This window comes from Sander lucioperca, chromosome 5, assembly GCF_008315115.2.
Source record: "Sander lucioperca isolate FBNREF2018 chromosome 5, SLUC_FBN_1.2, whole genome shotgun sequence".
In the NCBI taxonomy this organism is placed as follows: Eukaryota; Metazoa; Chordata; class Actinopteri; order Perciformes; family Percidae; genus Sander; species Sander lucioperca.
The window spans coordinates 17505724-17517982 of NC_050177.1; the positions used below are offsets into that span (position 1 = coordinate 17505724).

Genomic DNA, 12259 nt, shown 5'->3' on the forward strand with positions numbered 1-12259 from the left:
TTACATCCACGCGTTCCTTGAATCAAGCTAAATCACGGCCACGCCGAGGAGACTAGTACCCCGTCACAACTGCTTGCAGTTCTAGTTATAATTGTAGATATAAAAATATAATCAAGCCATAACCTGGACTTACAAAACACATTTTGCTCTTCCACAGGAGCCTCTCATTAAGTAAGTAATTAAGTAAGTAGAATACAGTTTATAAACTGTGCTCAGTGTCTACTTTGCCATTTTGGTATTGGATTTACGTAATTGATTGAAGCCACAGATGGTATTTTGCTGTATTCAAAACACGTTTGAAACAATTCACACAAAATATCAAATAGTGATTTAGTATCTCATTTGGAATATTTTCAACCACGTTGCTTTTCCCAATTTTACTAGCCATTTGAAAATGAGCCATTGAAAATTGAATACGTGTGCTCACACTTCTTATCACACCCCATCACTGATGCTGAGTGTGACCAGTGGTACAAAATGCCTGATGATGCACATGACCAAGCCAGAGTTACTGATTTAGACAATCAGAACAGTGTTTTCTTTTTAGAGGACTTTTAGGACAAACATTAACATGTTTTTAACATTAACATTAAAAAAAACATCAGTTGAATTACAAGAAGAAGAAGTATAAAATGGTGATATAATTACAGCTCCTAAATTCTACTTAACAGTAATTCCTGCTGCTGCACTGAGGTCCTCAATGAAATCACAATTTTATACTGCAAAGAACATAAACATTAATACAGATCAATGACAACATCTATTCTGTGATGCTCCTTCCATGCAGCACCGTAATGTAGTCTAACTAAGTCCCAGGGGATTTTTTTTTTTTTTTTTATCTTGTCGCACAAGAGACAAGACAAATATGTATATATTGTATACCATTTTATATACGTCTACCATCTCAGAACTTTCCAAAAACAACAACACTTCCAAAACATGTCATTCATTGCTATTCCAGTTCTGGCTATATAGTGTAAATCATCATTGGACAATGGAACATGGTTTTCAGATGAAAAATGTAAGGCGTTTGGACTTAGAAGAAGGAAGTGTCTGAAGAGAAGGCCCCTGCCAGCCTGAACTCCTCATTCATCAACACACAGAATAGCCGCTGTGGTAGAGCTTTGGAGTACGGTGCTGGCCGAGGGACACATGTACGCAACAGAATTTCACGCCCTGCCGGAGAAGGGAAGTCAGATATTTTATTGCTTCCTCCAGTCGGCTTCCTGTCAAGCCCGAAGTCTTCGTCCAGTGGTGCCAGATGGGCAGCCTGAGGGTGAAGAAAAGGTGAAATGTTACTAACCAGTATTTTGAAAAGGTAGGCAGAGAAGATACTAAAGATGTATGTAGTTTGAAAACTGTAGCCTGACACACTAGTTACAGGTTAAAAAAAATATGTAAGTTAGTTCAAATGTACATTTTCACAAATAACAAATTTAAAGGTTTCTTATTCAACAATAATTGCTGACTACCCTCACCTATTTGTGGCACTCAGCCCCAAGACCATTGCTGGTTACTGCAGTTTTAGAAAATGTGACCGAAAAGGTGAACTTAGTGCAATGTTTTTTTATTTAGACCTAATTTTGACTTTTTCCTAAACATTTAGAGCTCTAGTATTTACTAAAGCAGGACAGTGTATTTATTGAGTCCAGGGACGTCACTAGGATTGAAAGACAGTGGGGCTTAGCCCCCAGGCTATGCAAAACTTTCCCTTGCAAAATCTTACTATCAAACGTTACTCTAATGTTAGCTTTTAGATACATAAAGGCTATGACTTAAATGATATCTATCTGCTCGTGTAAATGTGTGGTAAAGTAATACCATATCCAATTCCTCTATTAGATAAGTTGTCAAAATAAGACTATTTAATAGGGATGAGCGAGTACAGCATTATCTGTATCTGTATCTGTTAACCATATGAATTATCTGTATCTGTACTCGGACTGGGCGGGGCCTAACCCGGAAGTGGGTGGGATTTAACCCGGACGTGGGCCAGGTTGTCTTGAAATGGGCGGGGCTTTAAACGGTATGTTATTTTAAGCATGCAAGTGAGTGAGTAACAGAGAGACAGAGAGAGAGAGAGAAAGAGAGAGAGGGGGGCGGGGGGACTGTGTTCTACGGATCAAATAGTCCGACGCTGTTTTTCAGATCTGTTTAGAGCCAGCTGACGGTTTAAAAAAGAAAAAAAATCTCCGACAGGCAGAGACGCAACGCGAGTCGCATTCTACCAAGCTCCACGTCTGAACAAACCCCACGTTTACCAGAACTCTACTGGTTAATAAGAAAGTACTACAAACCGAAGTAAAAAACAAACCTGAAGCTGGAAAAACCCTAAACGTTAACGGAAAAGACCCGCGAACCTGAGTGACTGAGGGAGAGACAGAGAGAGAGAGAGAGAGCTGTTCTGTGTGAGTGAGCGGGACACAGCAACACAATACATCTGTATGTGTGTAGGGGAGGGGCGCTGTGACGACTAGCCTATCACAGAACGCAGACAGAGTCAACTACCCAATGAAGATTTTTATTCAACCCGAGCACAGATATTGACTCGTATTACTCGTATAATACTCGTACTCGGCAAAAGTGCTTTATCCGTACCGGATACTCGTTTCAGCCGAGTATCCGGCTCAACTCTACTATTTAATTACACTAATTACTGTTACTGCATGGTAGATTGGTTGAATCAGTGTCATGTCAACATTCAAAATGTCATGTCCAGCACATATCAGTAAAACAGACAAACAGAGGTCAGTGTACAATGACAAATATAACACTCACAGAAAGAATAAAATAATAAATAGCCATTGTTGCATACTTTATCATGTAAGCTGTTGATGTGGATCCTATTTAAAGTAGCTACTGTCTGAATATAATAACCTGATGGCTGGAGGTATAAAAGTTTTGATGATTACTATATGTATGTATGTATGCTCATGTATAGCCTAGCCTACTTTAGGCAACATCTACATACTTTTTAAATGTATTACAGCAAATGAATGCAGAAAGTTAAGTTGGTCAGAATATAGCATATATAATAAATATGAAATACTTTAGTTTAGGCTATGCCTTAGTGCCTAGACCTGCCAACAAAAGCCTGTTAAGAAAACAAAACACCCCACACTTTTTAGCCCTGTAGACCAGTGACTCTCAAAGTTTTTGACATCACTAGACCACGGACCCCCACCCCACTTGATTAGATTTTGTCCTAAGGTTCCCATCTGATAGGATTTTGGCTTTTAGATGTTTTATTACAGAAATTATATGAAAGCCAAGACCAAAATCATCATACATTCTGTCATTGTGTTAATTATAGATGGAATTAAAGTGAAACCAAGTTATTTCACTTTTTGCTGGGGACCCACTGGAACCCCCTCCCGGACCCCACTTTGAAAACCATTGCTGTTGACCACTAACGTTACTGACCTCAATCTTCTGATCCCTCAGAATCAGCTGCCCTGCCAAACTCCTGCTTCTCTCTCTCTCCATAAATATCTTCAAGTATCCATCTTCTCAATGAATTGAAGGATATACTGGTACTACAGCATTAACAGGGACACTATGACATTTAGTTTTCAGTGACAACATTTTATGGGGACTGATGTTTTTAAGAGATAGAGATAGCAGGCACATTAATGGCAAAGAATAGAGAACTGTGGATAGCTAACTAGGTTAGTTATTTCTTGTATTTCACTCATTGTTTTCCATAGCCAACTAAAATATTCCTTTATCTTTACCTCAAGTAAACATAGCTAAAGTTAAGCAAGTAAAAGTAATTAACAATTACACTTACAATTTCACTCTGTGTGTTGTGTGTGCAGTAGCAAGTTCAGACCAACGATTTGCGACGAGATGAGATGAAACCTGCACACTACTTGCAACACACCGTTCTGAAAGCTGCCAGTTTAAACCAATCTTCATAGCTATCGACTCTTTGTACTTCTGTCTAACTTTCGACTTTCCGGCTTTTTTGTTGCTGGATATATCATTTGCTGTTTGTGTGGATAAGATTAGTGCTAGTAAGATGCTTGCTACAGTTGCATTTTGAGTGATAAAACACAATGTGGCCAAAACAATGTTTTATTTCTCTGATTTACTGCTTTGTTTTAATGCCGCCTGGCGCTCTCTCTTTTTAGTCACTCTCCACCTCACTCATTCCTATACCGTTAAGTGCATGCTCTGCTTTTTCCACTAGCTGACAGTTTGTAAACATATGAATAAAACAGACTGCAGTGCACGACAACACAAACAGATGAATGGTAAAGGAAGAGTGATTCAACGTAGTGAGTGATACAAAAAATACAGTATATATAAAAAAATATTAAATGTCATTATTTTTCTTATTATTATTTAGGGGGCTTAAGAACATTTTGGGGTAGCTTCAGCCCCCCTAAAATAGGCCTAACGACGTCCCTGATTGAGTCAAAATAAAATACAGTGTCTGTGTTGACTTGTAATGTGTTCAATATTTAGTATACTCGCTTTATGCAAATAAACTAAATATTACAAACCCGTGTCATTAAATGCAATACAATTCAATCGCACCACAAACTACATTGTTCAAAATGAACAAAGTTGAATCAACACCTCACAAACTGTTTCAGCGTGTCTTCAGTTAGGACTGCACGATATTTTTTTCATCATCTACATCGTGATGTGCGCATGTGCGATAGTCAATGTTAACATCGCAGGACGTGCGATGTTAACGCTACAACTTTTTTGCTGCTTGATAGAAAAGTAAACTTTCACTGTCTGCTTTTATATGATTGTTACCAGCCGACCCTTCCCGTTTAAGAAAGGTGGCCATGTGGGCAACGTGTGTATGTGATGTAACGTTAGTCTGACGGGGTTTGTTATGGGAAGTGAGGTTCTCCCGTATAGAATATTTGTGCTGCAGTGAGGTCACTTGAATGTAAAAAAGGTTGTGGGACCATAAAGACAAATAAATAAATAAAACGGAAATTGAATCTCACAGATATGTATTGATATCACACACACAGCAATAAAAGCTAAGCCAATCTGCTGTCTAAAAGAGTTCTCATGTCTTGGGAGTCAAACTGTGAAAAAATAGACATTATAACTAATATATAATAAAATATCTACATTTTTTCCAAAAAAGTCCAGACGGGGACTTCCGGTGGCGCTCGACAACTTAGAAAGCTTAGAAACAGAGCTCCGGTACCATTTAGTGGGGTACCTTTAAATCCCACTAATTCATGTGTTTTGCTCATCCAAATGGATACACATAGACATAAAAATGAATGGGGATAAAGGTAAGAAAGGCGGATATGGGTTACGGAATAATGCTGATCGACAAATTGAGAAAGAAGTTATGGCTAGCGAAATTTTAACAGGACAAGATGGCAGCCCCAGAGAAAGCGATACTTTGGATTCGATCCCTGAAGTTGTGGGTGAAGTTATGTCAGCGGGCATGGCAGCTTTTCACACCGAACTGAGAAAAGACCTCTCTGATTGCCACGCCGGTTTTCAGGAGCATATTAAAAAACAAATGGAGGATGCTTTAAAACCTCCGCTGTAGAGACTTCCGCTGACGGTAGAAAAGCATGGCGGCTTAAAAACTGTGCTCCCTTAAGCCAATACAATAAACTCCGCCGAAACTCAAAAATTAAACACAGAGAGACACAGGACTGTTGACAATGAGTGGAAGGTTAACTAAAGCAAAGAACAAAAAAATCCCGGATAGACAAGGTAAAGAAATAAATCGCGCTGAAAAGAGAAAAGACGAGCTAACAGAAGCTATGGCTACATCGCAAGCTAGCTTAGATAGCATTAGCAAACAAATCCAATCATGCAAAACAAACTGAAAATGGACTTGAAAACGTTTAAAGAGGACATCGCTACCCAAATGAAAAATGAGCTGACATAATTCAAGGAGGACATTAACCAGAAACTGGCAAAAATAAACACAGACGTAGGAGAGAGACTATCGGCGATCCTCGTCGAGATCCAGACGGAACAACCTGCGAGTATACAGATGTGTGTTCTGTAAGCGATTTAACCATAAACATTTTTTGTATAGTATACATTTATACATACACCCAAAAAATAATAATAAAAAAGAAGTCAGCTGCTCTCCCTGCAGACTGTTAAGGTCTGATTTGACAAGAAAATCAAGGTAAATAGTTGGCTAAATTAATTCAAATAAAAAGGTGCATTTGGAGCACACTGTCAGTACTCATATTTTCGGTAAGAAGATTATGTAGTTTGTCATGTAAGTCAGTTGAGTGCAATGAGGGGAAGCCTCATTCTATGCATCATTCAGCCCAACTGCAACATCAAGGCTCAAGAAAATACCGATGAATGCGTTAGCACTAGCCCCGCTGCTAGCCCCGAGAAACAGCCGGAGGGAGACACTACTACTGCCAGGGAAGAGTCCGGTACCTCTTTGACAACAATACTGGCAGCTATTAACACCATGAAGACTGAGGTCTCGTCCAAATTCGATGACATCATGTCCGCAATTGAAAATGTAAAGAGAGACATTACAGACTGCTCGGAAAGACTCACACAGGCGGAGATGAGAATCTCAATAACAGAAGACGATGTGACTGCGCTCCAAGAGAAGGTGAAAAATCTAGAGGGGAAAAATAAAGACTTGGAAGAGAAAGTGCTGGATCTGGAAACTCGTTCACGTCGCTCCAATGTACGGCTGATTAATCTACCTGAGGGCGCGGAAGGTGAAGACACCTGTGGATTCCTGGAGAGCTGGATACCGGAGGTGCTGGAGCTAGCGCCGCTCCGGGGGAAAATTACGGTGGAAAGAGCACACAGGCTTGGACCAAGAAGACATCATAAGACTGGCTCCGCACCCAGAACCCTCATAATGAAGTTTCTGAATTACAAAGACAAAGAAGCGGTGATGAGAGCGGTGCGGGCGAAAAGGCAGGTCCTCTACAAGAATCAACCGGTGAGGTTCTACCAAGACATGATGGCGGAGACGCATAAGAAGCTAAAAGAGTTTGAGGAGGTGAGGCGACAACTCCGTTCACTGGGGCTCCGGTACGGTACGATCCCTCCTGCCCGGCTTATTGTTACCTACAAGGAGTGCTCACACATCTTCAACAGCGCCGACGAAGCCCAACGGTTCGTTAAGAAGATCCAGTCGGATAAACATCCGGACGGAGGTATTGATGAACAGATAACACCGTCGGAAACGTAATCTAAAACCATTGATGGAACATTGTTCTGATATTTTGATACAGTGTGGACGGGAGTGGAGAGTACAGTGAAGTCTTTGTTGTAGTTTTTGATCGCTCTCCATCCCCGGTCTATGATAAGGAACAATTCTCTGGTTTAATGTGCTCTGTTTAATTAAGCAAATGTGGAAATGTTTTTCGTTGCTGGGTTGCTTTTAAAAAAAAAATCTTAATCGTAGTAGCAGAGTAGTTACGCTTATTTTGTTTTTGTTTTGATTTTTACATCAGCACAGCTATACTGATCCTCACGCTCTGTGGACCAGCTCTTTGCTTTCTGGAGGTCCAATATATGAAGGTGGGGAACACCCGACTGGGTAATATTTAGGCGGATTAATGATGGCCGAGGGGAATAATTTAGTTTTTTGCCCTTTTTGTTCTTTGTTTGGTCTGAAATTACTGAAAGTGTTGGGAAGATTCAAAACAGTTGGTCCATATGTCTGTTGATCTTAAGGTTAGAATAACATCCTGGAACTGCAGAGGGCTACAAAAAACAAAAAAGGTCAAGCAAGTTATGAACAGGATTAAAACATTGCAATCTAATACAGTATTCCTTCAAGAAACCCATCTAACACATGAGGATGAGCTTAAAGTGAAGAGGTGGTGGAAGGGTATAATTCTGTCAGCTCCCTTTACCTCTCAAGCAAGGGGTGTCATGACTTTGATCCATGACTCTATTCCACTACAAATTCATAACGTTATCAAAGATAAGGTAGGGCGATACTTGATTATTCAGGGGAGGATTCTCAGGGAACAATTAATTCTGATAAATGTATATGCTCCAAACGCAGACGAACCCAAATTTTTCCAAAACCTATTTCTTACTATTGCTTCTTTATCTGGTGCTGGTATTATGGCAGTTGATTTTAATTGCACCTTAGATCCACGGAAGGACAAAAGTTCGGGAGTGGACCAGTCACATCCGAGAAGCAGGCGTGTAATCCATTATTTCATGAAAGAAATGAGTCTAATTGATGTCTGGAGGGAAGATAATCCCACTGGGAAACAATATTCATGTTTTTCCGGTACACACCAGTCGTATTCTTGCATAGATTTCTTTCTGGTTTCAACACTACTAAAATGTAAAATAAAGGAGGTTTTCTATGACGCCATACTCCTGTCAGACCATGCCCCAAACTCCTTAGTCTATTTTGATCCCAATTTGTCTAGTGATAGTCCCAAATGGAGATTTAAAACAAAATGGTTGGCAGATACTGGCTTTGCTACTTTCTTAGATGAACAGATTAAATACTATTTTGAAACAAATACGATAGAAAATTCAGGGAGTATCAGATGGGAAGTGTTTAAGGCCTTTATTAGGGGACAAATAATTAACATATAACAATACAAGAAGACAAAGAAGAGAGAAAGATATAACTTTAGTTGAACTGTCTATGGCTATTGACAGTATCAAAGGAGGGAAAACCCCTGGGCCAGATGGGATACACACTGAGGTTTATAAAACGTTCAAGCATAGCCTGATGCCAGCATTATTAGAAATGTTTAAGGAATCTTTTCTCAATGGAATCCTTCCAACATCTTTAAGGGGAGCCAACAACAAAAACCAGGCAAACCGAACAACAAATGTGAAAACTTTAGGCCAATTAGTCTTCTAAATGTTGATTTAAAAATTTTGAGTAAAATAATAGCCAGAAGACAGGAGAAAATAATTTCGAATATTATTGACAAAGATCAAAATGGCTTTGTACAAGGTAGGCAAGGCTTCCATAATGTTAGGAGAATTCTAAATATATTATTTGAGGAAAGAGGAGCAGCAGATACAGCATTACTGTCACTAGACGCTGAATAAGCTTTCGACAGAGTGGAATGGCTTTATTTATTTGAAATCCTCACACGTTTTGGCTTTGGAGATAAATTTAATAAATGGATAAAACTACTTCTACTACTACACAGAACCATATGCTGAAATCATGACTAACCGTAATATATCCAAAACTATTAAGATACGAAGAGGATGTAGACAAGGGGATCCCCTATCCCCCCTGCTGTTCATTATGGCTATAGAACCACTGGCAATAGCAGTAAGAACACACCAAAATATAACAGGCATATCAATTGGACAACAAGACCATCGTCTGGCTCTATTTGCGGATGACGTAATAATATTTCTTAAAAAGATGGAAAAAAACATTCCTGAATTATTAGAACTTCATGATGTATTTGGAAAAATCTCAGGATATAAATTAAACAATCAATAATGTCAATAATGTTCTTAAATCAATTGGAAAGTAAAAGTCCTCCTAAAATAGCCACACAGTTTAAAATGGTGGATTGCTTTACGTATCTAGGCATTCAAATTGTCCCACAACTTAAATATATTGTAGCCAGTAATTATGAACCATTACTGCAAGAAATTTCAAAGCTACCGGAAAGGTGGACACCCATACCAATGTCACTAATAGGGAAAATAAACGTCCTCAAGATGAATATACTGCCCAAACTACTGTATCTGTTTCAAAATCTTCCACTTCCTCCTCCAAGTAACCTGTTCACTCAACTTAAAAGATTGTTTGTTAGATTTTTGTGGAATAACAGACGTCCCCGGACACAGCTGTCACTATTGTACTTACCTTATGACAGAGGGGGACTCAAATGTCCCAACCCTCTCTGGTGCTATTGGGCAGCTCAATTAAGAACACACTTGTTTTATTTCACAGAAAGAGATGCTCCTCCCTGGAAGGAAATGGAGGAACTCCAGCTAAGTTTGCCCCTCCCAGTATACCTGTACTCCGCAAGAACAAAAATCCTTAAAAAGAATACAAAAAACCCTATTGTGAAAAATATGATTATAGTTTGGCATCAAGTTAAAAAATATCTGAGAGAAATGCCCTCTCTCTCTGTCTTCAGCCTGATATGGGGAAATGACTCCTTCCCTCCAGGTAAAACAGACGGGGGATTTAAATCTTGGGCTACTAAGGGGTTGGGAAAAATAGGAGACCTTTACAACACTTAAAAAGTGCTGATGACATTTGGAGAAATGGTTGATAAATTTAACATACACCGTAATCATTTTTTTTAAATACCTACAGTTGAGAAATTTCATTAGAACACACCGAAATCAAACATTATGCATCCCCGAAATGTCTACCATAGAACAATTAATGAACGTGAATTGTTTAGGGAGGTTTAATATCCAAAATCTACAGATGCCTAGTAGATGGAAGTACAGTGCCTGACAAAAGTCTTGTCGCTTATCTAAGTTGTAGGAACAACAAATAATAACTTGACTTGTAGTTGATCAATTGGAATCAGAAATGGCTTATATGAAAGGCAAAGGCTTCTGGATTAAGCTTATTATACCAAAATAAAGTTTTGTATCATTCATTGAGTTTTATCATTGAATTAGGACAGAAAGGTCAGATTTGGCTTGGACAAAAGTCTTGTCGCATACAAAAATACCGTAATGTACGGTAGAAATTATACTTTATTGTGAATACACAAACATGCTACAATAACATCAGAGCATACTTAAAGTCATGGTGCCTTGGGAAAAAGAAAATGAGCTTGAAGGACTACATCCATACGTCTCGGCAATGACTCAAATAACATATTGATGAAGTCATCTGGAATAGCAAAGAAAGCAGTCTTGCAGGACTCCCAGAGTTCATCAAGATTCGTTGGTTTCATCTTCCAAGCCTCCTCCTTTATCTTAACCCAGACATGCTCAATAATGTTCATGTCTGGTGACTGGGCTGGCCAATCCTGGAGCACCTTGACCTTCTTCGCTTTCAGGAACTTTGATGTGGAGGCTGAAGTATGACAAGGAGCGCCATCCTGCTGAAGAATTTGCCCTCTCTTGTGGTTTGGAATGTAATGGGCAGCAATAATTTGTTGATACTTCAGGCTGTTGATGTTGCCATCCACTCTGCAGATCTCTCGCACACCCCCATACTGCATGTAACCCCAAACCATGATTTTTCCTCCACCAAACTTGACTGTTTTCTGGGTGAATCTTGGGTCCATGCGGGTTCCAACAGGTCTTCTGCAGTATTTGCAGCAATTGGGATGCAGTTCAATGGATGATTCATCAGAAAAATCAACCTTCTGCCACTTTTCCACTGTCCATCCTTTCACCAAGCTGTGGGCCTTTGCAAATGCAACACACTTTTTTAGTTGTCTTCTGTTTAATGCTGGTTTGTGAGCACTAATTCGGCCATGGAGACCACTGCGTGAGAGAATTCGACAAACTGTTATAGATACAGGGGTTTCTGGTGGCCAGCCCAGAAAAAGGGCTGGCCCTGGACTGTCGAAGCAACAAACGGTCCTCTCGAACAGTTGTCTTACCGGGTCTGCCTGACCTGGACTCGTCGTGAACTTCACCAGTTTCTTCAAATCTTTTTCTTATCCTTTCCACTTGACGTTTGGATACATTGAAGATGTCTGCCACCTCAGCAGCAGACTTGGTCTTCAGGCTCTTGATGATCAGCACTTTGGTCTGTGGTTGAATCTTTGGCATGTTGTGAGAGGTCAGGTTGCACTTCACATGAAGGTCTGGTGTGCTGGAGTTCTTTTTATACACACCCAGGAATGTGTTAATTACAGTATTTGTCACAGGTGAAACTCTAATCTGTGATTGGTTGAATCATATAAAGACACAACAAGACTTTTGTCCAAGCCATATCTGACCTTTCTGTCCTAATTCAATGATAAAACTCAATGAATGATACAAAACTTTATTTTGGTATAATAAGCATAATCCAGAAGCCTTTGCCTTTCATATAAGCCATTTCTGATTCCAATTGATCAACTACAAGTCAAGTTATTATTTGTTGTTCCTACAACTTAGATAAGCGACAAGACTTTTGTCAGGCACTGTACAGAAACATCCGCAGGACAGCTGGAGGCATGGAAAGAGGAAAAGTGGTAGGAGGCATGCTCTAAAGCACAATCGAGAACTACTAACACTCGCCTGAAATTACTACAATACAACTGGTTGATGCGAACATATATCACTCCAGAAAAACTTAACAGATATAACAGTGCTATACCTGATGTTTGTATTAAGTGTGAGAAGGAAAAAGGCACAT

At 39.5% G+C, this 12259-nt stretch overlaps 1 protein-coding gene across 3 annotated transcripts in view; it reads right to left on the minus strand.

Annotated features, from left to right (window-relative positions):
- Window positions 1–696: 696 nt before the first annotated feature.
- Window positions 697–12259, minus strand: part of rab3gap1 (RAB3 GTPase activating protein subunit 1) — a 119614-nt gene continuing 108051 nt past the window's right edge. For all 3 annotated transcript variants that reach the window (XM_031323994.2, XM_031323993.2, XM_031323992.2), the window contains one exon: window positions 697–1270. In XM_031323994.2, the coding sequence (XP_031179854.1) occupies window positions 1037–1270 (234 nt within the window). In that variant the 3' untranslated portion in view covers window positions 697–1036. The remainder of the gene's footprint in view (window positions 1271–12259) is intronic.